Source organism: Solea senegalensis, linkage group LG6 (assembly GCF_019176455.1).
Source record: "Solea senegalensis isolate Sse05_10M linkage group LG6, IFAPA_SoseM_1, whole genome shotgun sequence".
Lineage (NCBI taxonomy): Eukaryota > Metazoa > Chordata > Actinopteri > Pleuronectiformes > Soleidae > Solea > Solea senegalensis.
In genome coordinates this window covers 21,974,586-22,001,093 of record NC_058026.1, presented here as the reverse complement: position 1 = coordinate 22,001,093, position 26,508 = coordinate 21,974,586, and the positions used below count along the sequence as shown (strand labels likewise).

General features: G+C 40.7%; 3 protein-coding genes and 1 non-coding gene across 4 annotated transcripts in view; 3 read left to right on the top strand and 1 right to left on the bottom strand.

The window, feature by feature from the left end:
• Positions 1-12,803, top strand: part of LOC122770953 (protein kinase C beta type-like) — a 34,202-nt gene extending 21,399 nt beyond the window's left edge. The window contains 15 exon segments of the mRNA XM_044028189.1: positions 365-493; positions 961-1,117; positions 2,032-2,166; positions 2,292-2,388; positions 2,487-2,630; positions 2,713-2,886; positions 2,971-3,062; positions 3,535-3,597; positions 3,699-3,837; positions 3,921-4,001; positions 4,633-4,740; positions 5,480-5,519; positions 5,522-5,566; positions 5,569-5,615; positions 10,768-12,803. Of these exon segments, the coding sequence (XP_043884124.1) occupies positions 365-493; positions 961-1,117; positions 2,032-2,166; positions 2,292-2,388; positions 2,487-2,630; positions 2,713-2,886; positions 2,971-3,062; positions 3,535-3,597; positions 3,699-3,837; positions 3,921-4,001; positions 4,633-4,740; positions 5,480-5,519; positions 5,522-5,566; positions 5,569-5,615; positions 10,768-10,920 (1,604 nt within the window). The 3' untranslated portion in view covers positions 10,921-12,803.
• Positions 12,804-14,381: 1,578 nt separating this feature from the next.
• On the top strand, positions 14,382-21,157 carry cacng3a (calcium channel, voltage-dependent, gamma subunit 3a). Its single transcript, XM_044027572.1, has 4 exons — positions 14,382-14,834; positions 17,723-17,806; positions 19,320-19,460; positions 20,012-21,157. Exons 1-4 carry the CDS (start codon positions 14,624-14,626, stop codon positions 20,581-20,583), a joined length of 1,008 nt encoding a protein of 335 aa, XP_043883507.1. The 5' UTR covers positions 14,382-14,623; the 3' UTR covers positions 20,584-21,157.
• Positions 21,158-22,445: 1,288 nt separating this feature from the next.
• On the bottom strand, positions 22,446-22,527 carry trnal-aag. Its single transcript has one exon. It is a non-coding gene; the product is annotated as a tRNA-Leu (tRNA).
• Positions 22,528-22,871: 344 nt separating this feature from the next.
• Positions 22,872-26,452, top strand: LOC122770704 (E3 ubiquitin-protein ligase RBBP6-like). The gene is made up of 3 exons (XM_044027729.1): positions 22,872-23,970; positions 24,969-25,068; positions 25,263-26,452. Exons 1-3 carry the CDS (start codon positions 23,805-23,807, stop codon positions 25,375-25,377), a joined length of 381 nt encoding a protein of 126 aa, XP_043883664.1. The 5' UTR covers positions 22,872-23,804; the 3' UTR covers positions 25,378-26,452.
• Positions 26,453-26,508: the final 56 nt, after the last annotated feature.

The window sequence follows — 26,508 nt, the reverse complement described above, 5'->3', positions numbered from 1 at the left end:
GACTGTCCTCTGTAGAGCTTTCAGGGCTGGAATCCAGTGACATCTAGTGGACAGTCTGAGGACTCGTTTTTTTAACATCAAAAACGCTCGTGTTTATCTGACAGTGAATCTAAATCAATGGAAAATCAAGGTCAGTTATTGCAGATTCACTGCACCGTGTTTTAAGGACACACGTCAGCAGCGATTACATGGGGACACAAGTGTGTCCTCATTTTCATTTTTTGAAACGTTGAGTTTTACTTAAAATCCTTCCGCAGAAGTCAGTTGAGGGTTTGAGGACAGAATGTTGATGTATGGTTTCAGAGGGGGAGAGGGTTTTGTGACCTGTGTGTGCATGTGTGTGTGTGTGTGTGTGTGTGTTCAGACTGTATGATGAACATACACAAGCGATGTGTGGCCAACGTCCCAAGCCTGTGTGGGACAGATCACACGGAGAGGAGAGGACGCATCCAGATCTCTGCGCAGATCACCGAGGACACTCTCACCGTCATCAGTGAGTGCTCGCCCCGTCTCTTTGCCTCTTTACATTCACCTTTGCTGTCTGACACACACACACACACACAGAGAAAGAGGGAGAGTACGAGAGAGAGGAGAGAGAGAGAGAGAGAGAGAGCACCTCCCAGAGCTCTTTATCGGCCTAAGACTAAAACTGGAAAGGCCATTAGTCGATCGATGGTCCAACGATTGACCCACATCACCACTGTGATGTGCAGCCACGTGCTACCTCTCTCTCCCTCCCTCCCTCTCTCCCTCTCTCCGACAGCTGTGGATTGATTATGGAACAGAAACTAAACTGTTGTTAAGTGTTGTCAAATGTAGCCACAGTTATTTAGGGCAGGACAGAATCCCACTTCACCTCCTGCCGTCCTCTGCGAAGGACAAAGGCCTAACTTCTCTCTCCCTCTCTCTCTCTCCACCGCTTATTTTTATCCATGTCCCCCGACGTCCTCCACTTCCCAGTCAAAGAGGCGAGGAACCTGGTGCCCATGGACCCCAATGGTCTGTCAGACCCGTACGTCAAGCTCAAACTCATCCCAGATCCCAAGAGTGAGAGCAAGCAGAAGACCAAGACCATCAAATGTTGCCTCAACCCCACCTGGAATGAGACCTTCACTTTGTGAGACATCCATTGTTCTGTACTTTAATACATTGTTCAGTGTATTTTTGGCATCGTTTGAACATGATTTTGTTTGCTTCAGAGAAACTCTATTGGCCTCGTTTTCAGTTACATAAGCGAGCGGCAAACGGGAGCTCACACAAGTGACCCTGTCCTCGTTCTTCTTCCTGCTTCTGCTCGTTGTTTTTCAGGCTGTTCTGTTCTAATCGGAAAGACACAGGCCTGAACAACAGTCACTGCTGTAGAGTTTGACAGCTTCAGTACACGGATGTATGAAGGCGTATTGGAGCTTTATTAACACGACTCAAAGATATGAATGGAAAAGTAGAATAAACCAGTTGCAGCCTTTGTTCATTGCAATTTTGATTGAAAACAATTGGGTCAGAAGATGTATAATGACATATTCAGCGGACAGTCGGTGTTTTCCGAAGACGCATCCGCTACCAGAGTTGTTACCGGCGGTGGAACTGTTGGTCGTAGCGGTTCGTGGTTAAATCCACTGCAGAGGAACCACTCCGTTGAGCAATTCCACCCTCTCTCGTCGGTCTCAGTCTGGTTGATATGTGTCGGAACGGCATTCGATTGCTGTAAGCTCATTAGAACCAACCTCCAGAATCCCCAGATTCAGAACACCAAGCTACTGTAGGTGTGAAAGCAACCCTAACTCAACCCATTGCAAGGTCAAGCACCTCCAGATCTATTGTGTTTAGAGTCTTTAAACCTCTGCAGAAGCACGGACGGATAACGACACTGAAATACTGGGTCACTCAAATATGATATTTCTGATATTTCACTCAGACGAGTAGAAATTAGGCAAAATATGTACTGTATGGTTACCACGAATAGTTGTAAACATCGAGACAGGCTTAGCTCCTTTCCTCTGACTGTCGTTCCCCTTTTCTCTCGTTTCCCAGCAACCTAAAGGAAAGTGACAAAGACCGCCGTCTGTCAGTGGAGGTGTGGGACTGGGATTTGACCAGCAGGAACGACTTCATGGGATCCCTCTCCTTTGGCATCTCAGAGCTACAGAAACAAGGGATAGATGGATGGTAAGAAGACGAGGATGAGGAAATGGGAGACGGACACTGAAATCCAGAAGATTTATCTCAAGAGCTGTATTGTCACAGTCTGCAGATAATCCATGACATTGCTGTGTTTTAATTCCGTGGATTAGGTTTAAGATGCTGTCTCAGGAGGAAGGGGAATACTTCAATGTTCCTGTGCAGCCAGATGGAGAGGACGGCAACGAAGAGCTACGGCAAAAGTTTGAGGTGAGACGCTCAGTAACGGATCCAAAATGGAAGCAGGCTTAATTTGTCCTTTGTGGTGTGTAATCCCCTTAATAATCCCCCTTTCCTTCTCTCCGTAGAGGGCACGGGTCGGTCCAGGCAAGCCCACGGACTCCTCGTCGTCCTCCTCGATGTACAAGTACGACAGCAACGGCAACCAGGACCGCGTCAAGCTCTCAGACTTCAACTTCATCATGGTTCTGGGAAAAGGCAGCTTTGGCAAGGTGATCCACGTGCCTCACGGTGGAGAATGTGGATCCTGCAGTCCTGATATTTCATTTGTGAACTTCACATTCATTCCCGCAGGTGATGCTGGCAGAGAGGAAGGGGACGGACGAGTTGTACGCCGTCAAGATCTTGAAGAAAGACGTGGTGATCCAGGACGACGATGTGGAGTGCACCATGGTGGAGAAAAGGGTCCTGGCTCTGGCCGGGAAACCACCCTTCCTCACTCAACTGCACTCGTGTTTCCAAACCATGGTAGAGCAGCATGACATCACTGACCGAGACGAGCACACGCTGAAGCGTTGCAACGCGTCTCACCCCTTCATCTTTGTGCTCTAGGACCGATTGTACTTTGTGATGGAGTATATAAATGGAGGAGACCTCATGTACCAAATCCAACAGGTCGGCAAGTTCAAGGAGCCTCATGCTGTGTGAGTACACTCACAGAGAAGAGTTGAATAATGGGATGTTTTAATGTGTCTCTAACCCTTTCGTCCTCTCATTTGACATCATTTCCTGCTCTAGTACGATCCTCTGTGCTCTGCTTTTCAAGATGAAGGGTGCAATGAATAGGTTTACGCATTAAGCTGATAACTTTTAATTAAAATGTGATTTACTTTTAACAGAAAAAGGTTGAAATCTCACATACTTGATGATAAAACATGGTCAAAGCTGTTTTTTGAGCATTTTAAATGTGTTACTGTTTATGTTTACTTGTCCACTGTCTTCACTGTCTTTACGATAATGTGGAATGATTGAAAATACGTTTTCAAACCATTCATATCTTACACATCCCGTACAGTGCTACTAGAAGTTCGATTCTCTTTAAAATGATGTCATGTTTGACATGTGACACATACCAGACTGTGACTCAAATGTGTTCACAAAATGTCTGTATTTCAGTTTTTATGCTGCAGAAATTGCCATTGGACTCTTCTTCCTTCACTCCAAAGGCATTGTGTATCGGTGAGTCAGCGTGAGTCACTCGGTGCAATCAACAAGCATTTCACAAAACAAGTGTGTCAATAACCGTGTGTGTGTGTGTGTGTGCGTGTATGTGTTGTTAGGGATCTAAAGCTGGACAATGTGATGCTGGACTCCGAGGGCCATATAAAGATTGCAGACTTTGGCATGTGTAAAGAGAACATGTTGGATGGCGTTACCACAAAGACTTTCTGTGGAACGCCAGACTACATCGCTCCAGAGGTATTTTATTTTACAGGTGTTTTTTTTAGCCGACTGCTGCGTTTTATTTACCGTTGCTCGTTTTTTACCATCGTGTCTTGCAGATTATAGCTTATCAGCCTTATGGGAAATCTGTGGACTGGTGGGCCTTTGGGGTACTGCTGTATGAAATGCTTGCTGGACAGGTTTGTTTGCACCTTTTCTTTTAAGGAAAACTCCAGTAATAAGAACAGAAAATTATGATTCTTATACTATATTCTTATATTATACACTCAAAAATCCACTCTTTAACACGGAGCGTATCACAGACCACACATTTGCGTCTGTATAATAGTTTCCTGTTTTTGGACATTGACTCAATCAAATGTTATTTTAAATATGTGTTACACTGTTCAAATTTAACACTCAAAATAAAACGTTTTTTTAAACAGTATTACAGTATTTTAACATGCAGTAAAGTGTAAATAATTGCCAGATATTGAAAGTTATTCTGGAAAAATGGGCAAAAGCACTTATTTACAGGACATTTTCTGGCCCTTATATGGTTAAAATAAGCAACAACTAAAAAGTCCAGGCAGACAACAACAAACAAGAAAGAAAAAGTGGGGAAAAAGTTTTTTGTGCAGCTGATTGTTGGTCCACTAATATATGTTGTGTTATTAGGTCTAACCATTCTGATTTAGTAACATTTTTCCTATTTTTCCAGTTAAGCAGTGCTGTTTTTTTGGAGTATAAAGAGTATTTTTTTACCTATTTTTCCAGTTAAGCAGTGCTGTTTTCTTGGAGTATAAAGAGTATTTTTTTTTACCTCTGCAGCCGCCTTTTGACGGGGAGGATGAAGATGAGCTGTTCCAGTCGATCATGGAGCATCATGTCTCTTACCCTAAATCCATGTCCAAAGAAGCTGTTGCCATCTGCAAGGGGGTGAGGGTTCATGTTGAGACTTCTCTCTCTATACATATATGTACATATATATATATATATATATATATATATACATATATATATATATATATATAGATGTAGGGCTCATTTTTTGAAATCACACCACACCAGATCATCGTTCTCCTCTACAACATAAGACTTTTAAGAACATCATCATTTTGAGGTTTGGGAAACACCGATCATTATTTTCTGGGTAATTTTATGGACAAAACAAGTATACTCAATTATTTGACAGTGAGTTGCAGTTATATTATATTTTACATTCTCTGCTTTATGGAGTTTCACAGTGAGGTTCAGCTCGTGGTTTAACCGTCTGCACTGCATCTCTATTGTAGTGTTCTGGTCTTAAGCTCTAGAAAACCTAATCGACACCAGACAAAGTTACCGTCGCCTAGCTGGTGGAAAGTAGTGGAGCATTTAGTATAATGGAGATTGATGTTTTCCTTATCTGCGTAGATCAAAAACAAAATCTAGTCTGAGAGAATATTTGACCTGACATCCAAATCAATATAATCATGTTCCAAATCTGCCTGCTGTGTAAATAACAACTGTTCAAAATGTCAACTTAAGAGTCTAATGCCAGTGAGTGTTTTTTTATGTCACGTCACTGCAGGTTTGACAAGAAGAGAAAAGAACAGATAAAATGTTCTATGTACGTTATTGGACTGCATCATTTACAGTACTGTGCGTGTGTGTGTGTGTGTGTGTGTGACTTTAGCTGATGACCAAACATCCAGGTAAGCGCCTGGGCTGTGGTCCAGAGGGGAGAGAGACATCAAGGAGCATGCCTTCTTCCACATAGACTGGGAAAACTGGAAAATAAAGAGGTTCAGCTGCCTTTCAAACCTAAATCTGTGAGTATCACACACACACACACACACACACACACACACACGTTAACACACACACAAAATGTTAAATTGTGAGCCAGTAAGGAAAGGAGTAGCATACTAGTGAAACTTTACAGGTAAGTTATAGAAACGATTAGCTCGCTCATCCCCCAAACCCAACCATCACCTGCCATTGGTCACTACTCTGACAAATACAGAGCTGGTATTTGTTGGTGTAGTCACCAATGATGATGCTGAGATATCACTGGCTGACATATGGACCAATGGAAATCCACAGTTTCGGCTGTGAGTGATTTGATTGGTTGATGCCATGTTTTTAGTTGTATTTCTCTTTTTTCTCTTTGTTGTTTGTTGTTGTCCATTTTTTTCTCCACATCCCTCATCAAACTCACGCCATCCCCCATCTCTCCATCTCTGTCTCTCTCTCTCTCCTCTCCTCTCCTCTCCTCTCCATGGCAGTGTGGGCGTGATGCTGAGAACTTTGATCGCTTTTTCACACGCCATCCCCCAGAGCTGACCCCCCCAGATCAGGAGCTTATAGCCAACCTGGACCAGGAAGAATTCCAAGGCTTCTCATTTGTTAACCCTGAGTACCCTCACACAACTCACTGACCATGCCACATATCACCGAGCTGCACTAGTAATCCCCGCGACCTCAGAGAGACACGCAGAGAAAAAATAAAATCAAATAAAAATCACCATCATCCAGGCTGCATTAATGCGAAACATTAAAGAAATAGTTTGGCATTTTATTAAATACACTTGCTCACTGGATTCATATCGATCTCATTTTGAGACATTAGAGTCATTAGCTTCGTTAAGCATAGACTCAAAAACCTTCTTCTTAATATGGGAAATAATGAAGGGACTGAAAGGTGAGTGTCTCATGTCAAACGATGAAGCCAATACATTTAAAACGAAACTCTCCTCAGCAAAGCAATACCTGCCATGTCTTATTTTTTATCTCTCTTTCACTTAGCGGTACCCACAATGATCACTGTGACTTCTAATCATGGAAGCAATCCTTCCATCACTCTCTGCTCTAATCTTTGTTTGCAGTCCATACTCCTGCCATTTTCAATTGCACATAAAAAGTGGAAAGCAGTGAAAATGTCAAAGAAAAAAAAGACATAAACATTTGGTTTGGATGATTTAATTACACTGTGTTGTTGTGCTCTCATCCCCATGCAGCGGTTGAACTATAATTAGCACGAGTTGTTGGAAAACAGTCAACAGTTAATTAACGGATATGAGTGTTGCCACTACGCTCCTCTGAATTTCACAAAGAAAGCATCGTTTCTGTAAAATGCCAAACTATTCCTTTGAAAATGCAGACATTAAGGACTTGAGACGTTACGTTGCCGGCAGAGACTAGTCTTGTTTGCAGCAGTGTGCAACACTGTTCTTCGTTTACTGTGGTTTAACATGTCGTGTTACACTGCTGCTTCTCTAATATCAGCTCCGGCTGCGTGTCTGTCGTCAGTGTAGACATGTCCCGGTTTCTCAGACCGGCGGGGGTTCGTGTCGGACCTCGGGGTCGGCCTGAACTTGACATGTCTCTATTTCACCCTCCCTGTCACTGCATATAAACAAAAACGACCTATTCATAACATCCCGACGTGTACCTTTACCACATTATTTAAAAAAACCGACCTGTTTCTTTCCCTATGTTGACGTTATTTTTGTCATTTGGACCAAATACTCCTTCACCTAGTGTTCACTCAGTATTGTGGTGATTTAAAAATGATTTGATTTTAACTGAGGATGGAAGTCTTTATACATTGCAAGAGTGTAAATCTGCGTCAAGAGAGTTTTGACTGACCGCTCGTTACTTTTTCTACTTATCCATCACTGAAAACATTCACACTGTGTTTTTAATGACAGACAGCATATCTTTCAGCTTGTTGGCAACCAAAATGTCACTCACGATGAAGCCCATAGAGTCTTGTGAGTCTACAGACACAGGATGTTCAGAAGTGCCAAAAAGAGTGTTTAGAATCATACTGAGAAAAAAAATATATACTGCCCTCAACAACTAGTTGGAAGGGCAGCCATCTTGTGCCATTTTGCAGTACATGTATAATTATTAGAATATGCATTATAAGTACTCTCTTCTCGAAACAATGTATGACGCCGGGGAAATCCTTTTCGTTTATGATATGAACTGTCTGAGAAGACAAGTGTTTCATTGTGTCAGGTTGTACTTTTTCTTTTGTAACTGTGTAATGATGCAAGGTAGTAACGTGTCAAATCTTGTTTATTGAGCTCGTATCACAAAGGCAGCATGGTGACATCGAAGATTTGTTTCTGTTGTACAAAAATGCTTGCTGATAAAAAAGATGATGAAAAAAGTGAGAGCTTGTTGTGACGATGGTGAAGGTGACTAATCGACGACGGCTTAAGGAGAGGAAATCACAAAGGAAAAAATAAGGATATTGCGTTCTATATCGGAGAGTTACTTGGATAAATTGTTCAGATTGAGAGATGCTACTGTAGATTGTGTAATTGTCCTGTATGAGTGGAAGCTGATAATATACTCACTGGTGCCTACCAGACCACTGCTGTGTCTGACTTGTTACTGCCGCTCCACCCAGATTACAGTGTGAAGAAGTAGTTTGAACATTTAGGATATACTTCACTACTATCTCTTTCTATGAGGAGATTACTTCCATCTCACCCACCCAACCATCTTCTACCGCTCTGTCCTCCACATGAAGGTCGCGGGGGGCTAATTCCACGCTCATGTTGTGAAAATGAAGATGAAGCTAGGAGATGCTACCTTAGCTTAGCACAAGGGAAACTGTTAAAAAACAAAACCATCTCATCTGAATCTTATGTTCAGGTTTTGTGTCACGATGTGTGGTTTTACATGAGGGTAAGTCTCATGGGGGTAAGTCTGTCCTGGGCAATTGAATTTTTTCCCTATAAATCTTAATGCTAAGCTGATAATCTCCTCGCTGCCCCCAAATCTGAGGGGTGGTGGAGAATCGATACAGTGAAATATCTTAAAATACTGTATGGCGATATTATAATGCTTATGAAACACCAAGTATCTTTTTTTTTGGGGGGGGGGGCATATAATTTTTTAATTGATGTCACAAATAAACGCTTTGTGGATTAGCATATAAACAAACTATTGACGTTTCAGTCCAGTAGATGGTGCCAAGTGCTCAATAGTGCTGTTGTGTGAGTTTGTCGCAAATAGTACTTTTTAGTGTTATTTTAGTTTAGTATTTTGCAATATCGTAACTCAAATATCGTGATAATATCACATTGTGACTTAAATATTGTGATGATATATCATGACTTAAATATTGTGAATATATATTGTGACTTAAATATCGTAATAATATTGCATTGTGACTTAAATATTGTGATAATATCCCATTGTGACTTAAATAACGTGATAATATCGCATTGTAACTTAAATATCGCGATAATATCACATTGTGACTTAAATATCACGATAATATCGCATTAAATATTGTGATAATATCCCATTGTGACTTAAATATCGCGATAATATCACATTGTGACTTAAATATCGTGATAATATCGCATTGTGACTTAAATATCGTGATGATATTGCATTGTGAGTTAAATATTGTGATAATATCGCATTGTGACTTAAATATCATGATAATATCCCATTGTGACTTAAATATCGCGATAATATCCCATTGTGACTTAAATATCGATATCTTGTGACTTAAATATCGTGATAATATTGTATTGTGACTTAAATATCGTGATAATATCGCATTATGACTTAAATATCATGATAATATCGCATTGACTTAAATATTGTGATAATATTGCATTGTGACTTAAATATCGTGATAATATTGCATTGTTACTTAAATATCGGGATAATATCGCATTGTGACTTAAATATCGTGATAATATCGTATTGTGGTGTCTGCAATTCCCACTCCTATCAAATATGGTCCTGTTTACCTTGTTTTATGTCATTTATTAGGACATTGTAGTTCCTTAAAAGCAGAGTTCACAAGTTGTTTATGCTGAGGTTTTCAAAAATGTCTTAGATCTTCCTTTGGTCCTGCTTCACCTCTACACAAAATTTAAAGGAAAATAAATCTACTAAACAAACAGCAAACAAAATGGGCTGCATTAGTGGTGAGTTCGGGGACCTGTGGTTGAGATGGGAAAGGTTTCTGCTCCTCATTTCAACTGGAAGCCCTGTGATGAGACAAAAGGAGGAGGTAGGAAACTAAATGCTTTGTGTGATGTGTGATGTACATGTGTCTTGCCTTGGACTCACTGCTTCACTTCCCTGTGTGAAATCCTCTTCCGGTTGTGGTTTGGTCTGTTTAATCTGTCCTTGTCTGTTCTGCACCAGAACATTTCCTCTCTCTGGCTCAAGTTGTTTGTCTTGGATCTTTCTGCATCTCTGTCGCTGGGGTCGTTGTCGTCAGCCGGGTGTGTTTTGTCTTTGTCAACTTGTAGTCGTCAGTGGAACAATCGGTGTGTTTTACTCAGTTTGGACTGACTGTGGTGTCGCCATTTACAGATTATCAGAGGTGTGGACTATGCTAGATTTGGACTAGAAAATGTCTTTGATTCATGACCACTGGTGGAAGATGTACTCCTCTTCTTCTCCTCCAATGCACTCCCAAGTTTTTTGCGAATTCCTCTACAGAGAAGTGTCTGTCTGACATCCCCACAGTAAATGGTAAAAGATGTCCATGATGCTGAAAGGTTACTGATCAATAACACCAAAACAAGAGCCTGCCTGCTACACCTTTAGGAGAACTATCCAGGGCAGAAACATAGCTCCTCTCACTGTTTTCCATTATATCTTAGATTATTTTATTGGTGTAGCTCAATAGGTTGGAGCTCAAATGATTACTTTAGGTGTGTAAATTATTTTAGAGGTTTGGTAGCTGGGGTAAAATCCAGTGCCTGTAATGAATGAAACTGATTTTTGGGTTGAAACATTGACTTGTGTGTTGTGTCCCACCTCTACAGATGATTAAAGCATGTCTCTCTGTTTGCTGAACCACTCACCCTACCTGGCCTCTTCATCTTTGTGCTTCTCTGCCACTTGTCCGTGTTGCTTCTTGTCGATTGGTTCTTAAACGGTACACGTTCGCTCTATTTCTGACTCCGCCCCCTCCTCTTCTCTCTGTGGCAGAAATCTCGCTCTGACGTCGGCAACTTTGACAAGGAGTTCACAAAGATGGCGGTTGAGCTGACGCCGACGGACAAGCTCTTCATCATGAACCTGGACCAGAATGAGTTTGATGGCTTCTCCTACACCAACCCTGAGTTTATTATACAAGTGTGAGGAGCTCAGAAAAAAAAGACTTTCCTCCAGACCAGTTCCATTTCACAGACGACTAGACGACCATGTCACCGGCACTGCCACCTGGACTAGAGCCACTCTAACACACACACACACACACACACACACACATCTTCAAACTCACCTCTCACCCATTCAAAGTGGACAATAATCATAAATGACCACAACTGGTCCACATCTACAAACACAGGACATAAAGTCCTAAAAACTCCAGGCTTGTGTAGAATTCATGGTGAGCAGGTCGATACAGTGACTGACGATCTAGGGTCACAGTGAGTGTGTGTGTGTCTCTGTGTGTGTGCGCGTGCTCTTATCGATCGACAACAGCGCATGTTTGTTTACTTGATTTCCCTCTCTTCGGCCTGTAAAAGTTGTGTCATGAACATTCCACGATCAATATATCATGTGTGTGCTCACGGGCCGTGGTTGGGAAGGGAAGGAAGGTTTTTGAAATGTTCAACGTCCGCCATCGCCCTGTTCTTCAAAGCGTGGCTCGATTACTTTGGGCCAGTGTGTCAACAATGCCGTCTATTCTCACGCGGCTCGTTTTGGCTCTTTTTTGAAAGCAGTTTTCCAATCGATGTGTTGATCTTTGTGCCGGCACTGGCACAGTGTGTGAGGCGGGCTCCCTCCCCGCTCTCATTCACCAGGACAAACACGTTCACAGACCCATGTCCTCCATGTCGTTTAAGGCTGGTTTCCTGCATTTGACCAGCATCAGTGTGTGCTCCACACTGTCACTGTGGTCAACGAAACTCTCCCGCTGACATGAAAGAGCTTCAGAGAATCAAAAGTAAAAAATAATAATAAGCTACTCCATGTTTTCCATGTACGAAGAACAGGGCCCTGATTTTTGAACCTCACGTCTAAGTTAGTCGTAAACTTAGTCTTAAGCACGTCTCGTCTTCCAAATTGATGCAAAAAGAAAAAGAAAAAAAGAAATCCCCAAATACCTGTTAGGCAGCGATGTATGAAGTGTCTCTGTCTCTGTCTCTGGCTTAATCTCTCTCTTTCTCTTTTCTCTATGGCACTGTGTCAACAGTGGGTTAGTGCTGTGTAAGCCTATACAGTCTTTGTGGTGCAGCTCCTCTATGCATGCCATATTTGTTGGTACAGTAGTTCTTCAAGATTTGCGTTTATTTTGACGTCGTGGAGGAGGAACTTTATCGATGCAAGTCCCTTTTGAAATGTCCACGCTCAAATCACGTTTTTTCCGTTTCCACTCCAGCGACTGCCGTGTATGCCGTCTCCGAATATATGTGGAAATGTGCGTGGCTGAGAGTTTGCTTTTCCAAAGCACGGAGCAAAGTGAAATGAACATATAAAGTAGATGTATGTATACTCTGTACGAGTTGTGTTTCCGTTTGTGTGTGTGTGTGTGTGTGTGTGTGTAAATAGGAATGGGATCTAGAGATAGAAGTGGTTTTCATGTTCTAACACACTTCTCGATCACCCTTCACGCCCCTGTCAGGAATTCTCTGCTGTCAAGTTTACTTTTCATTTTGGTTTTGTTCTCCTCCTCTCCCTCGTTCTCTTACCTCTTCATTAGATCTCTGGTCTTTATTTCCTCGTCTCTGTTCCTTCCTTTTGTTTCCAGTCGACGTTTACATTTGTATGGTTTTAATTAGAATGAACTTGGGGGGGTGAGATCAGTAAGACAAGAGGGAGGAGGGAAAGGAGGGCGGATAAAGTGTTTACTATGCAAAAGGCAGAGAGAGAAGGAAGAGGGGGAGTATGGAAAGAAGGGCAACTTTTATAAAGCAACCTGAAACGATTGTGCGACAGGTCAGTATTCATGTGTTGCATGCGCCGTCTCTACCTGCGCGTGAGAAACACCTTCATTAAAATGAATGATCATGATACCATTTCAGTACCTCTGTGTCTTATTTTCAAGTATTCACGTCCTGCAGACGCAGCATAAATACTAACCCTGCAGTACAGTACGACAGTAAAATGGCCACATGTGTTTCTTTTGATACGTAACAATATATAATAAACAAAAAAAACATTCTGTCTGACCTTTGACTTTATCTGTTACCATTCCAGAGGCAGGTTGCCTTTACCATGGTAGCAGCAAGTGTGCTTTAAACTAAATATCTGTGCACGAATCTGCATGTGACACTGAACCATCTTTGGTTCTCAGCTACACACCTGTCACGTTTGAGGTCAACGGACACAAACCAAAGATATTTGTGCACTTCCTTCATTGTTGTGGCTTCTTAGGCGACAGGTATGTGATATGACTGAAATAAAAAGGCAGCCATGGATGGTTTTTTTATTTGCTTTCATTTCTTCACTCACTTTATATTCAAAGCCTTAAATATTCAAATTCTCATTAATGTCATATTGCTGTGGCAGCGCCTTATTTGCAGGTGAGCTCAATGGAAATATTTAAATGTGTGTGGATGTAAGTTCAATTTTTGTCTTCATAGAGTCAGTGATTTATTTATTTTTAAAACAGCAGCGATTACATAGATACAAAGATATCAAATATAAATTATAATTACAAAATTCCTTTCAGACAGAATTAAACAACAGCAGTTTGCAGCAACTTTAGTTTTTATGTATAAAATTTAGGTTCCAGAAATGCAAATGTTTATAAATATCCTCACAAAGACACACACACACACACACACATTAGTGCAGCTATTCTTTGAATGAATGGATGACACATTGACATCCATTCATTTTAAGAGCCAAAACCAGGAGTTTGGCAAGTAAATTAGGGCTAGGGTCAATAAGCAATTGAATACATGGGCCAAAACATCATAGCTTCATAATATTTAGATATAGACTAAATATTATGAAGTTTATCTTTTTTCTCCAGAGTACAAGGCACTGAATTCTGTCGTTTTTGCAAATATCTTTTAAAAAGTATTTATAAAAAAAATCAGATTTTCTGTTATTCTATGGAGCCTGGTTAGGTTCACGGTGGGAAATATTTTAGACCAGACCAGGCAATACTTTTTTGCGTTCCCTCGCACTTGCAATAGTTTTTTGCGTTCCCTTGCCCTCAAAATACTTTTTTTGCATTCCCTTGCACTCTAAATACTTTTTTTTGCGTTCCCTTGCACTAGCAATACTTTTTTTGTATTGCTCGCAGTACTTTTTACTTTGCGTTCCCTGGCAACACTTTTTACTTTACATTTGCTCGCAATACTTTTAATTATTACATTTATAATTAATGCTGGCGGGCCAGTTTTGGCCCACGGGCCGCCAGTTGCTGACCACTGTGTACCAGTAAATTCTAAACCCTAACCTTTAACCTAACAACTATTCAAATCATCCTAAATCAGTTCTTCAGAAATCAGGTTCTACCTCATTACGACCAGGTTTTGGTCTCCATGAAGACTCCTCGTCTTGAAAAGGTCAGTGTTTATGCCAGAAAAGAGTACACACACACACACGCGCGCGCGCGCAGAGAGATACGGAGGCGGGGTTATCCTGTAGTTAGAGTCCAGCAGAGCTGATCTCCTATAAACCACTTTGTGTCCAGAGAACACGCTGCTGTCGCTCCATCTTTCTCTCTCAACTACTTTTTCTTCCATGCAGGAAATGTCTCGGTTTGTTTGAACTTAATGATTTGTGACACAGCGTCTGTCATGGAAACATCCCAGAAGCAGCAGCAGCAGCAGCAGCAGATGAGAGGTGCTGAAAACTCTGAGCTTCGTCCTCCGGTGTGGACATGAGGCTGTGTAACCGCGGTGTGATGATGCTGCTGACCACGGCGGGGGCTTTCTGCGCCTTCAGCCTCATGACCATCGCTGTGGGCACGGACTACTGGCTCTACTCCCGCGGGATGTGTCGCTCCAAGAGCCAGAACGACAACGAGACCGTCCGCAAGAACGAGGAGGTCCTGACCCACTCTGGTCTGTGGAGGACCTGCTGCACTGAAGGTGAGTAATACACTTTATACAAAAGTCTCCACAGTGGAAATAGATCATTAACCACATCTTAGATCAGTGCTTCTAAAACATTGTTATAATAAACAAATACTGAACTCTAACACCATTATCACCAAAGTTAAAACACAGTGGTGTAAATAAACCAAGCAAAGATTTATTCAGATTTATTCCCAATAAGATAATTCATCCTCCTCTTCCTCACATATACTTCACACACTGATATAGTGAAATTAGATTAAGATGGAGCGAGAGATAACGTTACTTATTATTATTTTTATTTAATTTATTTTTAAAAAAAAGTTATTTGTTTCACTTTACAGACCCTGGTATAAACAGTTTACAGTATTTTCTGATTTTCCTCCAAATAATACCAGAGGAAGCTCGTGTACCACAGTTTGAGAAACATGGTCTTAGACGATCTAATAATACAGACATGGAAACACAATGTTGCAAATCAGTCAATAATCTTGTGTATATTTAATTTTTTTAGCGAGTCTGGTACTAAACTGATCTAAATAATGATTGTAATATCATGTCAGATGGTTAAAGATTTGGTTTTAGAAAGTTTATTGTGGTTTTACAATTCCGATAAATAGAGAAACATTTCAAAGTGTATATATTCTGAACCTTTGTTATACATTGAAGAAGAAAATGATTGTGATACACGTTGTTATTGAGTTATTGTCCATTCCTGTGATGGCCCATGTCACAATAGAACATTTCTGACCACTTTCACTGCCTGCTATGTGACACCTAATATTAGTTTGAGTAGATCAACGTCATGTGAGTAATTACACATGTGGCAAAAACTTGAATAAATGCACAAACGTCCACAGAGAAAATCGGCGTGTGTTTATCGCTCACATGGACACGGCAGCTTCTGCTACGACTGCTTCATTAAATACTGTAAGTTTTTAAGGAAAATGACACATTTGAACTTATTAATGAAGGATCAGCGACTCGTGCTGTGATGTAAAATCACAGATTATCTTTATGGACGTTGGTGCAGGAAAAAGAACAGTTTACAAAGTGACTAAAACTTCAGTTTCCAGTCAGAAAAGTCTGTCTAATTGTAAGACAAAGAGGCACGCATACTCTTAGGACATTGAGGAGCCTTTTGTTAAGTGGCTAAAATCAGTTTTTCCCTGTGTTGTCGTATTTTCAGTGCCGACGTCGGTGTCTTAGGTGGTTCCCAGTGGCAGCTGCATACACGGCAAAGTCAGTGCTGTCTCTGTGTCTTTGCCTCATACAGCCACACTTCAAAAACCCTTTAAGTTATAAGTAATTATTACATTTATTTGGCAACGCCCCCACACACAACACACCATGTATATCAAATGTGGATAATTACATTAAGAAATAAGAAAATGTAATTGTTGATGTTACTTTGTTCTGATCTAATGCTCCTCTAACTGGCTCTCTGAGCCAAAGGTGTACAGTTAAAGCATCTGTAGCCGCTTCTTTACTCTTTATGTGTTCGACCAAAAAGCCAAAAGCCTAACACCGGAAGTCTTAGAGGAGAAAGTGCTCTCCTGCAGCCGACAGACGAGCAAAATTGTGTCTGAGCCAACTGTACACACAAAGGATGAGGACGAAAGCCAGAGAAATCTTGGCTGACGGCTCACAACCAATTTCTGCACAGTATGAGCTTCTGAAATGCGGGAGACGCTGCTGTGTCCCCTTAGCCAAAGGTGTTTTCAAAAATCCTTTGTCCCAAACGCCATCAGTAGTCTTAATTCAACAATCTGACCAAACCACAGACAGTCACTTGAACTGCTCTACAATTTTCCTATTCTATTCTATTCTATCCGATATATAAGCTTTTTGTTGGAATTGGATTGCTGGCAAGATTCAAGTAGAGGCCTCATAGGGAGAGGATTTCGCGTCCTGCATGTGTGATGGAGTGCAATTACATTTTGAATTATTTATTGCTTTATCTCACCCTTTATCTGCGGTTTGTTTTGATTTGCTCATTTTCTGTTGACGTGTTCATCTCTTACGTACAGTCACTCCCTGTGCTGCAGCTTTGAGCTCCAAAGTTGGAATTGAAATGTAAGTGAAGAGATCGTGAATGCTTAATAAAATACCATCATAAAATATTAATACATCTATCACCAAATATAATTAAACTTTTACCTTGAATCAATTTTTTCACAATTAATATTTGATTTTTTTTTTTTAATCCGTGCCTAATGACAGAACTCTTAATAATGACACAATAAAGGCAAAGAAAAAAGATAATGTTCTGTATGTGTGATATTGGTATGATACGGTTATATGTGTGTTGACACAGTCAGACCCAGAACAGGAGCTGGGTGATTATCATGTCAGCAAACAATGTTTTATTCTGTAATAATGTGATTAAAAACATGATCTGCAAATCAGCCCCGTCACATCCTCACTGTTCATTTTAAATTTAAATGCGTTCTGGTTACCGCGGTGACCGAGTCACATCATCAATACTGTTCAATCAGTGCAGCACATGGGAACAGAGTTATCAATAATTCCCTGTGTGTGCAAATGTTGAAAGGCAGCACAGGACCAAAGGTTACAGGGAGCAGGAAACTGCATTAGAGGCTCCCGAGAAAGGATTTCACCTAAGGCTTCACATTTAATTACTGTATTTAGACTTCTCTAGGTTTATGGGCAGATATCCTCATATTTATGCACAATATCAAAGGAAAATGTTTATTAGTTGAGGCCTGAAGCTGAAGAACTCACTATGAAACTGTTCATTAGATGGAATAACATAGCATAATTAGCAATACAATGATTGGTCTAAGGTCAAAGATCTTCCTCACTTCCAAAAATCATACAGTATGTGTCATGTGTTCTGAAATTGGACGTACGGTAATGTGTTCCTTTTGTCTCCTCTGCAGGGACGTTTCGTGGCGTTTGCAAGGACATTGATCACTTTGCTGAAGATGCAGACTACGAGCAGGATGCTGCAGAGTATTTACTACGTGGGTAACATCAGCACACGTCACTGTCAAGCAAGTTGTGTCTCTCGCAATAGTTTCAGACGAATGACTGGACTTCACAGTTAAGTTAAATAAGATTCTCTGTCCTCTACCAACTCTTCATTTGAACGTCCGCCAATAAATGGAAATGAGTCAAAATGGTTATTTTTCTTATATCTTACTTCTTTTCTGCATCCAATAAGTTATCTTCTCTAGGGGGAACACAGCTGTGAATTTCAGAGAGCCACATTTTAATTTGGGGGTGGGGGGCGCGTCTGATTTCCACTTTATTGCAATACATTTCGTAGCAATAGATTTCAAAGGATTTCTGTAAGTTTCTGGGCATAATTTGTCTCAAGTTTAGAATGAGTAAAGTTCCCGAGTAAACAAACCTCAGGGTCCAGTTGGAATGTAAGCCCATGGATATTTGATCGAGTTTTACAGACCATATACAAAATGTCGAGAGGCACGGCTGCTAAGTCTTTCTTTTCCAGGACCTAGGCATACTGAAATTTAAAGAAAACCTAACTAACTAACTAACTAACTAACTAACTAACTTACTAACTAACTAACGACTGTTACAACTAACCTAGACTCTTGTAGCCATGAACTAGCATACCTTACAGCTAACAGCTAACTCTTTAGCACAAGCAACTTGCATAGGAAATATCTAAATAGACAAACAATGAACGGGACACACGGTGTTATAGTGGTTAGCATTCTCGCCTTGCAGCGAGAAGACCCGGGTTCGAGCCCCGGTTGGAACAAGGGCCTTTCTGCATGGAGTTTGCATGTTCTCCCTGTGTGTGCATGGGTTCTCTCCGGGTTCTCCGGCTTCCTCCCACAGTCCAAAAACATGCAATGTGGGGATTGGGTAAATTGGACACTCTAAATTGACCGTAGGAGTGAGTGTGAGAGTGTATGGTTGTTTGTCTCTATCTGTGTGTGGCCCTGCGATGGACTGGCGAACTGTCCAGGGTGTACCCCGCCTATCGCCTGATGTAGCTGAGATTGGCACAGCACCCCCCGCGACCCTCTGGTGGAGGATAAAGCGGTTAGATGATGACTGACTGACAAACAATGAACATGAATTACGTCTCAGGAATTAAAATACAACAAAGTTAATGCCTTTACAAAAGTAAAAAAAAAAACTCTTTTACCTCAAAATTTTTTCCTACATTTTCTTTGAAGTTTGCTACGCGGTGCTAATTCTTGAGCATGTGGAAAGTGAATCAGGTGATTCCTAACCTGCTCCTGACTGGAGAAATTTGAATGTGTTACAACTGACCCATTTTATAACCATCCCCAGTCTCCCCTACTTATATAGTATAAAAATTACATTACATTTAATTGTAATGTAAATCAAGTGATCTACTCCCCATAAGTATCTGTGTATCTCACTGTGATTTCTCTGAAGCTGAATTTACAGTTGCAATACTATATAACAGCTGGAATGTAAGTCAAGTGTTTGAATGTTGTATAAACTATATTTCATTCTCCTCTCTCCTCTCCTCAGGAGCAGTTCGAGCCTCCAGCCTCTTCCCCATCCTCAGTGTGGGGTTGTTATTTCTCGGAGGCGTGTGTGTGGCTGCCAGTGAGTTCTACAAGTCGCGCTACAACGTTATCCTCAGTGCGGGCATACTCTTTGTCTCTGCAGGTCAGAAACGAGCACCACTTTCTGCAGCATCGTGACCTCATCACATTCGATACGTTACTCAGGTGGTTTTTGTGATGATTTTAAAGGTTGTCCTTGACACACTTCAAAATCTACTACAGAGCAGTTATTTCTGAGGTTGCAAAATAAATACCAGGGTTTTCCTAAAATCATGTCTGCAGTACACCTCTTAGCCACATGAGGGAGCGCATTCGTTTCCCAGCCCAGTCATAATAATCAACGATCCAAGCAGCACAGCCAGTAGAGAGGAAAGTTAGCATGAAGATGGACGCGAACAGACTTCTGCTTTGTTAATGAAGCACAAAGGCCCAGTTATCGTACAGACTTCAGCTTAAGTTAGCCAAACCGTCACCTGTGATGAGTAAGCCAACAACAAAATACACACAAATATGCTTGTTTAACCATTTATATTGTGAATTTCTCCTTTTTGGTTCATGTTGGACTAGTTTCTTAAAATACCTGACAGCCTTGAGTTGAAAGCTGCAAAGAAGGTTTCATTGTTTGACCTTATTCTTCCCCTCAAACTCTTCCAGGTCTCAGTAACATCATTGGCATCATTGTGTACATATCAGCCAACTCAGGTGACCCCAGCCAGAGTGACAACAAGAAGAGCTACTCGTATGGCTGGTCTTTTTATTTTGGGGCTTTGTCCTTCGTGCTGGCAGAGATGGTGGGCGTCCTGGCAGTGCACGTGTTCATTGAGAAACACAGGCAGCTGCGCACCAAAGGCCGGCCTTCACTCACAAAGCCGCCCATCTCCCGCAGCTCATCCTACTATCGCAACCGCTACTACCAGAACCGCTCCCGCCGCTACAGTTCCAGGAGCAACCACAGCGCCGGGGACTCGACTACACAGTCCTTTCGAGCATCCTTGATGCAAGACCGAGAGCCGTCCCTCTCCGCTGAATCCAAAGTCAGTGGCATGGCAGTTCTGCCACCCCCAGTGACAGTGGGCACAGAATTCATGCTGTACACGTTAACCTCTCCAATCAAAGACGGAAACGTCGACATAGCTGTGGATGATTTAACCGCCACAGCTGCTCATAACAACACAGACGTGCTGCCCGGGAACTGTGCAGCCAACAGAAGGACCACACCAGTGTGACGGATGGAGATGTGCAGCGATAAAGAGGGACTAAAGTGAGACATTAAGGCTTAATAAGAGGATGTCCTCACTCCTTTGGTAAATAAAGAGGATATTGAATGGAGTTACATTGACCAATCAGTTGATTTTTGTCTCTTATTAACCGTTTAGTCTGTGAGATGTCAGAACCTTCTGAAAGATTCCCAAAGAAGATTTTTTTTAAAAAACGATCAAAAGTAGTTTCCTGATGATTTGCTGGCAGTTAATTAATCAAATCAAATTGTTTCATTTATTGTTGACAAGGACAAAGGAAATGTAAACAAGAACATTTTGAGATCTGCTACTTTAGTGCTGTTTTTATGTCTGCAGAGATGTTTTTTATCACTTTACAGTACACGCACTTTAATGGGTCTAAACATGAAAACAAAATGCCATTAAATGCAACCCTCTCTGCCACTGTCTGCTTGTGTGTCTGTGAGTCAGTGTGTATTGTGTAACATGCATGAGAGCATGTATTAGTGTAACAAAAGGTTTTTCCCCCTGTTGTAGTGCCATCGAGTCTCTGTTTACACATGGAATAAAAAAATGAAATGCGCAGAATCTCTCACAAAAAATGCTTCAGAGAGGAACAAGTGTGGCTCAAGTTGTTTGTTTTTGTGTGTTCCACAAGGCACAGCTCTGTTGTGCGTGTTTGAGAGAGAGTGACAGAATATATGTGTCCCTGTTTAAGTCGGCACAGAAGCAAATCAAGTACAAATAGTCCCTCAAAAATAACAGACTCCCCTGCACCGCAAAACATTACCGCCTTAATGTTTGTGAACACGCATTAGTTATGTGTATTAGAGACAATGGCAGCAGAACAGCAGCCAAACTCTAAAAACCTGATGTGTTACTATGGCAGCAGCACCATTCAGTCACACATTGTCGGTTAGATTTTAGATGTAGTGACTGAGAGGACTATTAAAGACGAGCTCAAGAAGACTTTTGCTTTGTCCTTTGAAGTAGACACTGAAAAAAGGGGAGAAAGAAGAAGAAACTGTCACAAAAAGGTTCTTTATTAACAATGCAAACCATTCCTGGTTCCAGATCCTTGACTAAATTGTGATTTTTCTAAGCAGATGATAGGAAGTATTCCTGGACTACACCATCAACTGTATAAACCAATATCTTCACTTTGAATTAAAGGCTGATAGAGCATTTTGACTCACTAACTGCCAAAAATTGTACTCAATAGATGTGATGATTCCAAATATATCTATTTTCTCCCCTTTTCCCCCAGAAAATATTAGATCCCACAATAAGTGGACGGTGTTAAGCGTGACTGTTTATGCCTGGCATTAAAATGGGTCCATGATCCGTCTCCTGTGGCCATGTGTAATTGGATCTCCCATCCATGGACTATATGCAAAGTGTTCTACATTTCCTTGAGAAAGCTTTCACATAGGATGGCAGATGTTCCAGTATATGATTGCACAGTAGCTACATGTGTGAAAGTCAGGTTATGGTATGATAAAGTAATTTGACACCAACATGATTGGGGGCATTTAGACATAAATAAATGTGAACTCAGTATACTTACTGTCTGGGTCTCCACCATCAATACTGCTTCACTCATGTTCATAACTTAGTCACTGTTTGGTACAGTTGATCCATCAGAGCTTTGTTTATTCAACAAAAATACATGAACTGCATTTGATGAAAGCAGTGAGTTTGGAGAATGACAGACAAGTTGGTTGAGCTGTAAAAACAAATAAAAAAAAGATGTGTGTTCTGATTTACTTGAAGGAGAGTGCGTATAAACGGTACAGTGCCTTATAGCTATGGTTTTCAAATTTCACGTTTCAATATGAGGACCTATTTCAGATATTTAACATAAAGTTTCTTGGCAGCGGTGGGATTCGAACCCACGCCCCCGAAGAGACTGGAGCCTTAATCCAGCGCCTTAGACCGCTCGGCCACGCTACCGTTGAACGTGAGTGCAAAATCAATCAATCCGAGTATCTGCTAGAAAATTAATAATAATACTATATAAATGATAAATGATAAAGCGAAATAAATGTACTATTTCAATCGGCTCCTTTGCATGGTCTCGGAAACACACATACCTGGTGTATCGAAACATGACTGTCTTGTTATGTATTACTCCTCTGTTTTAAACATGAAGTACGTAAAATACATGTAATGATATTTTAATACTTTAATACCAATACTAAATTTTTGCTCCATTGTGTCTTTTGTTCATTTTTGTTTTGTCGGAAGTTGTAATATAACATGAAAATCTTGTCCTCGTGTTTTAGAAAGAATCCTTGCCGCCACATCCGGTTCCGTCCAGCGCCATTTTGATGAAACAGCGAGGAGACGAACCATCACCGGGGAGGATTTTATGGATTTAACTTGAATAATTAACCGGATAAACAACTTAACGCTTTACGTGGCGAAACGCAACCGTGGACCGAAGAGGAATCTTTGTGTTTTGACTGCGTAACTAGTGGATTTTGTGAGACTACTCGACAGTTGAAGTGACTGGCCGTGTTAGCATAGCCACTTATTTTGGTTTAGTAGAGGGAGCCGTAGCTAATTTCGAGGTGTATCATGTTAGCTAACTCACCAATCTGACACGATATATACGGGTTTCTAGTGTATTATATTTGAGCGGCGACAGAAACTGTGGACTCGTTGCGGAAGTGTTGTGGACTTTCTGGTTATTCAGTCGTATTGGTGTGACTTGTAATATAAACTATTTACAGCAGACAAAGCTAAGGACTGGTGGTGAGGCAACCCCAGGCCCGCTGCTAGCTCCACTGGTGGCGCAGCGGCCCGGGCTTTCCTCCAAGGACAATTCACTACGGACTTGGCCTCATTTTATTCCCCGTAAGCAAAGATTGATATCGTGCCACATGGACTCTCTTGGATTCGGTGGCATCCTGTTGTGTTTTCCGGACTTTGAATAACTTGCGAGACACACGGCGCCGCTTAATGGCGCTCTGGCCTCGCACCTCGATCATTTTTCTTTGGCAATAACAAAGACTGTGACTACATCTGCGATCTGAACCCATCCACATATTATCCCTTTCTCTGTCATCAGTGTTTTAGCGCACATCAAGAAGGTTTACATATTAAAAACACAATATATAGTCTCCTGTGTTCAGTGTTGACGCTGTTTTATTTTGTAATCATACCAGCCCTGTGGTTTTTGGTTTTCCCCTTGTGCTTAATTGAGTATAGTGCTTAGAGCTGTTAAAATGTCGTGTGTTCACTACAAGTTTTCTTCCAAACTGGACTACAACACAGTCACTTTCGATGGGCTGCACATCACTCTCAACGAGCTTAAACGGCAGATCATGGCTCGGGAGCGCCTCAAGGCCACAGACTGCGACCTGCAGATCACCAATGCGCAAACTCGAGAAGGTAAGTTATTAACTGACAAGTTACAAAATGTATGCCGAATATGTCATATATTTGACACTGTTGGTCAGTGACCGACAGACATGTTTGTCTCTGTAAATAGTAGACTTGTAGTTAAAACGTGTTTTGTGATTCTATATATGATGTCATTTGTTTTTATAGTATTGCTGGTTTTCTATTCTACGTCTGAATCTAACAATGCAAATGTTCCAATAATTGCTTTAATAAACATGCTCAATATACATGTGTCTGCACTGCGGTGTATTTTGTATTTTAAACAACGAATGTCTGAAATAAATGAATCACCCAAAAAACTAAAAATGGTGCACTTAGCATTTGTCAATTGTCTTGAGATCAAAGTTGTGCAACTTTGCATAAAAAATTGTATTATAATTGTAGTTCCCATTGAAATTGTTTTTTGTTGTCTGCAGACTAATGACTTTCTTCAAAGGAACACTTTTGGGGCTTTAAGTTGATAACTAGTTTTGACCTTTTCTGTTGGTCTAACAAATATTCATATTTTTATAATTTTTAAGGATAAAATCAATTGCCATAAAATTGAAAATAGGGCAAAATACTCACCGTGGTTGTGTTCAAATAACTTGTTTGTAGGCAATCAGATTAACACTACCTGTAAACATTTTTGAGTGTGTGCTTTAAAATGTCTTTGCCATTTTTTCTGGTATCCCATTGTTTTGGTGATGCATGACTTATTCAAGTAATGATATTAAAATAAATAGCTATGCCAAAAAATATCGTGATAACTCTTCAATGCCATGCATTATAAAATGTGTAATTTTGAACAACTGGTTTGGCTGTTTTATAAATTAAAAGATGAATATTCTTTGCTCAGGCACCACATTTGGACACACTCTTTACATGCCGGATATATTTTATGCACAATATTTATTTAACTACACGTCACCAAATGTTATGTGATATCATTAATGTGCCCTCTCTTCATGTGTTTGATTTCTCATGATTTCTGTCATGTTTTCCAGAATATACTGATGATGAAGCCCACATTCCAAAACACTCGTCCGTGATTGTCCGCCGTACTCCGATCGGTGGAGTAAAACCTGCTGGCAGGACGTTCATTGTGTATGTATAAAGTTTGTACTTGGATTATATTTGAGTTGTAGGAGTACGCTCACTAGTAATGAAGTTTTGAATAGCTCTATAGGTAATGCATTTTCAAGTATAATTTGCAGCTTTTAATATATAGTGACAGCTCAGAACGTGATCCTGTTTTCAGTTGTAAGTTGGTAACAGATTTTTTCCGTTTGTACCTGCAGAGATCGTTCTGACACAGCTGTGGTGGGATCATCTAGACCCGTATGTAAACCAAACCCAAAACAACACTCTGTCCTCCTCTCACTTCTCACTCTCTCCCCCTCTTTCTGGCTTTAGTCACCTTTCTCAAAAAGTATTAATTCTGTCAAAAATGATTGAGCCCTGTGTATTTTCTGTTCACTGTTTGTTGGCTCCATTTGTGTTGTGATCTCAGCCTCTATGTGTTATATGAAGTCTTTTTGGGGAGGGTTTCTTGGAGTCACCACCGTTAAAGTAGTTTGTTGTTTCTCTTTTAAAAGGTTTTGTGTTTTGAAATTAGCACATTAAAAGTTTTAGATTGTGGCTCAGAGAGATGAGAAACAACAGACTAGTCATAATTGTTTTTGAATGCTCTGAACTGACCATTTGTTTAACTGTTGCCACTTTTTAATTGACTGTGAATTAATTTAAACTGTCACTGACTGTGTTTCATATTGAAATGGTTTGTAGCCTGCTTCAGGGCAGACAAATGTATTTTTTAAAGGGGTTTGTAAAAGGAAGACATGGTACTTTTGTATTGATCACTGTCGTTTTATTTTCTGTGAAAATATTTTATTTATGTGGGTTAAGAACCCAGTGGAGTTAAGTGTGGCTGAGACTGATTGTAATTAACTCTGATTACAATTACAATACTAAAGTTATGTGAGTGGAACAGAGTCACAGATTTATATTTTTGAAAACTTACCCTGCTAAACATTAATATACTCTAATATGATGTTGAGTAAAATTTTCAGTGTCAACTGTTTTTTTGTACAATTTGAACATGAAGATGTTATATATATTTAATGGACTGCACATTACCGTAAACCGTAAAGGCTCAGAGATTTCATCCTGCTGAGTTTAATGTTTTTGAATTAAATTCTTAATGTATTTTGAAAAAAAACAGGCACTAATTCAACCGGTGTTGTTACAACAGTGGTTTGGGGCATTAGCAAGACACTAGTTTTAATGAGTGAGATGCTGTGACTTGGCCACTGACATACAGTGTTGTCACCTGATCACAAAGTACTATGACATCTCGTCATTCCTTGGAGGCCTTCCATGGTTCCTGCAGTGAGACGTATACTGGTGTAGTGTGTCCTGTAAGCTGTAAGCTGCAGAACCTGTCAATAAAGTTGTTCGGTGGTTCAGTGTCAGAACCACTTGCACCAGATCCCTGTGTGTTCCCTCCACGGCATTCTGCAAAACCCAGTTTTTCCTCTGAGCCCT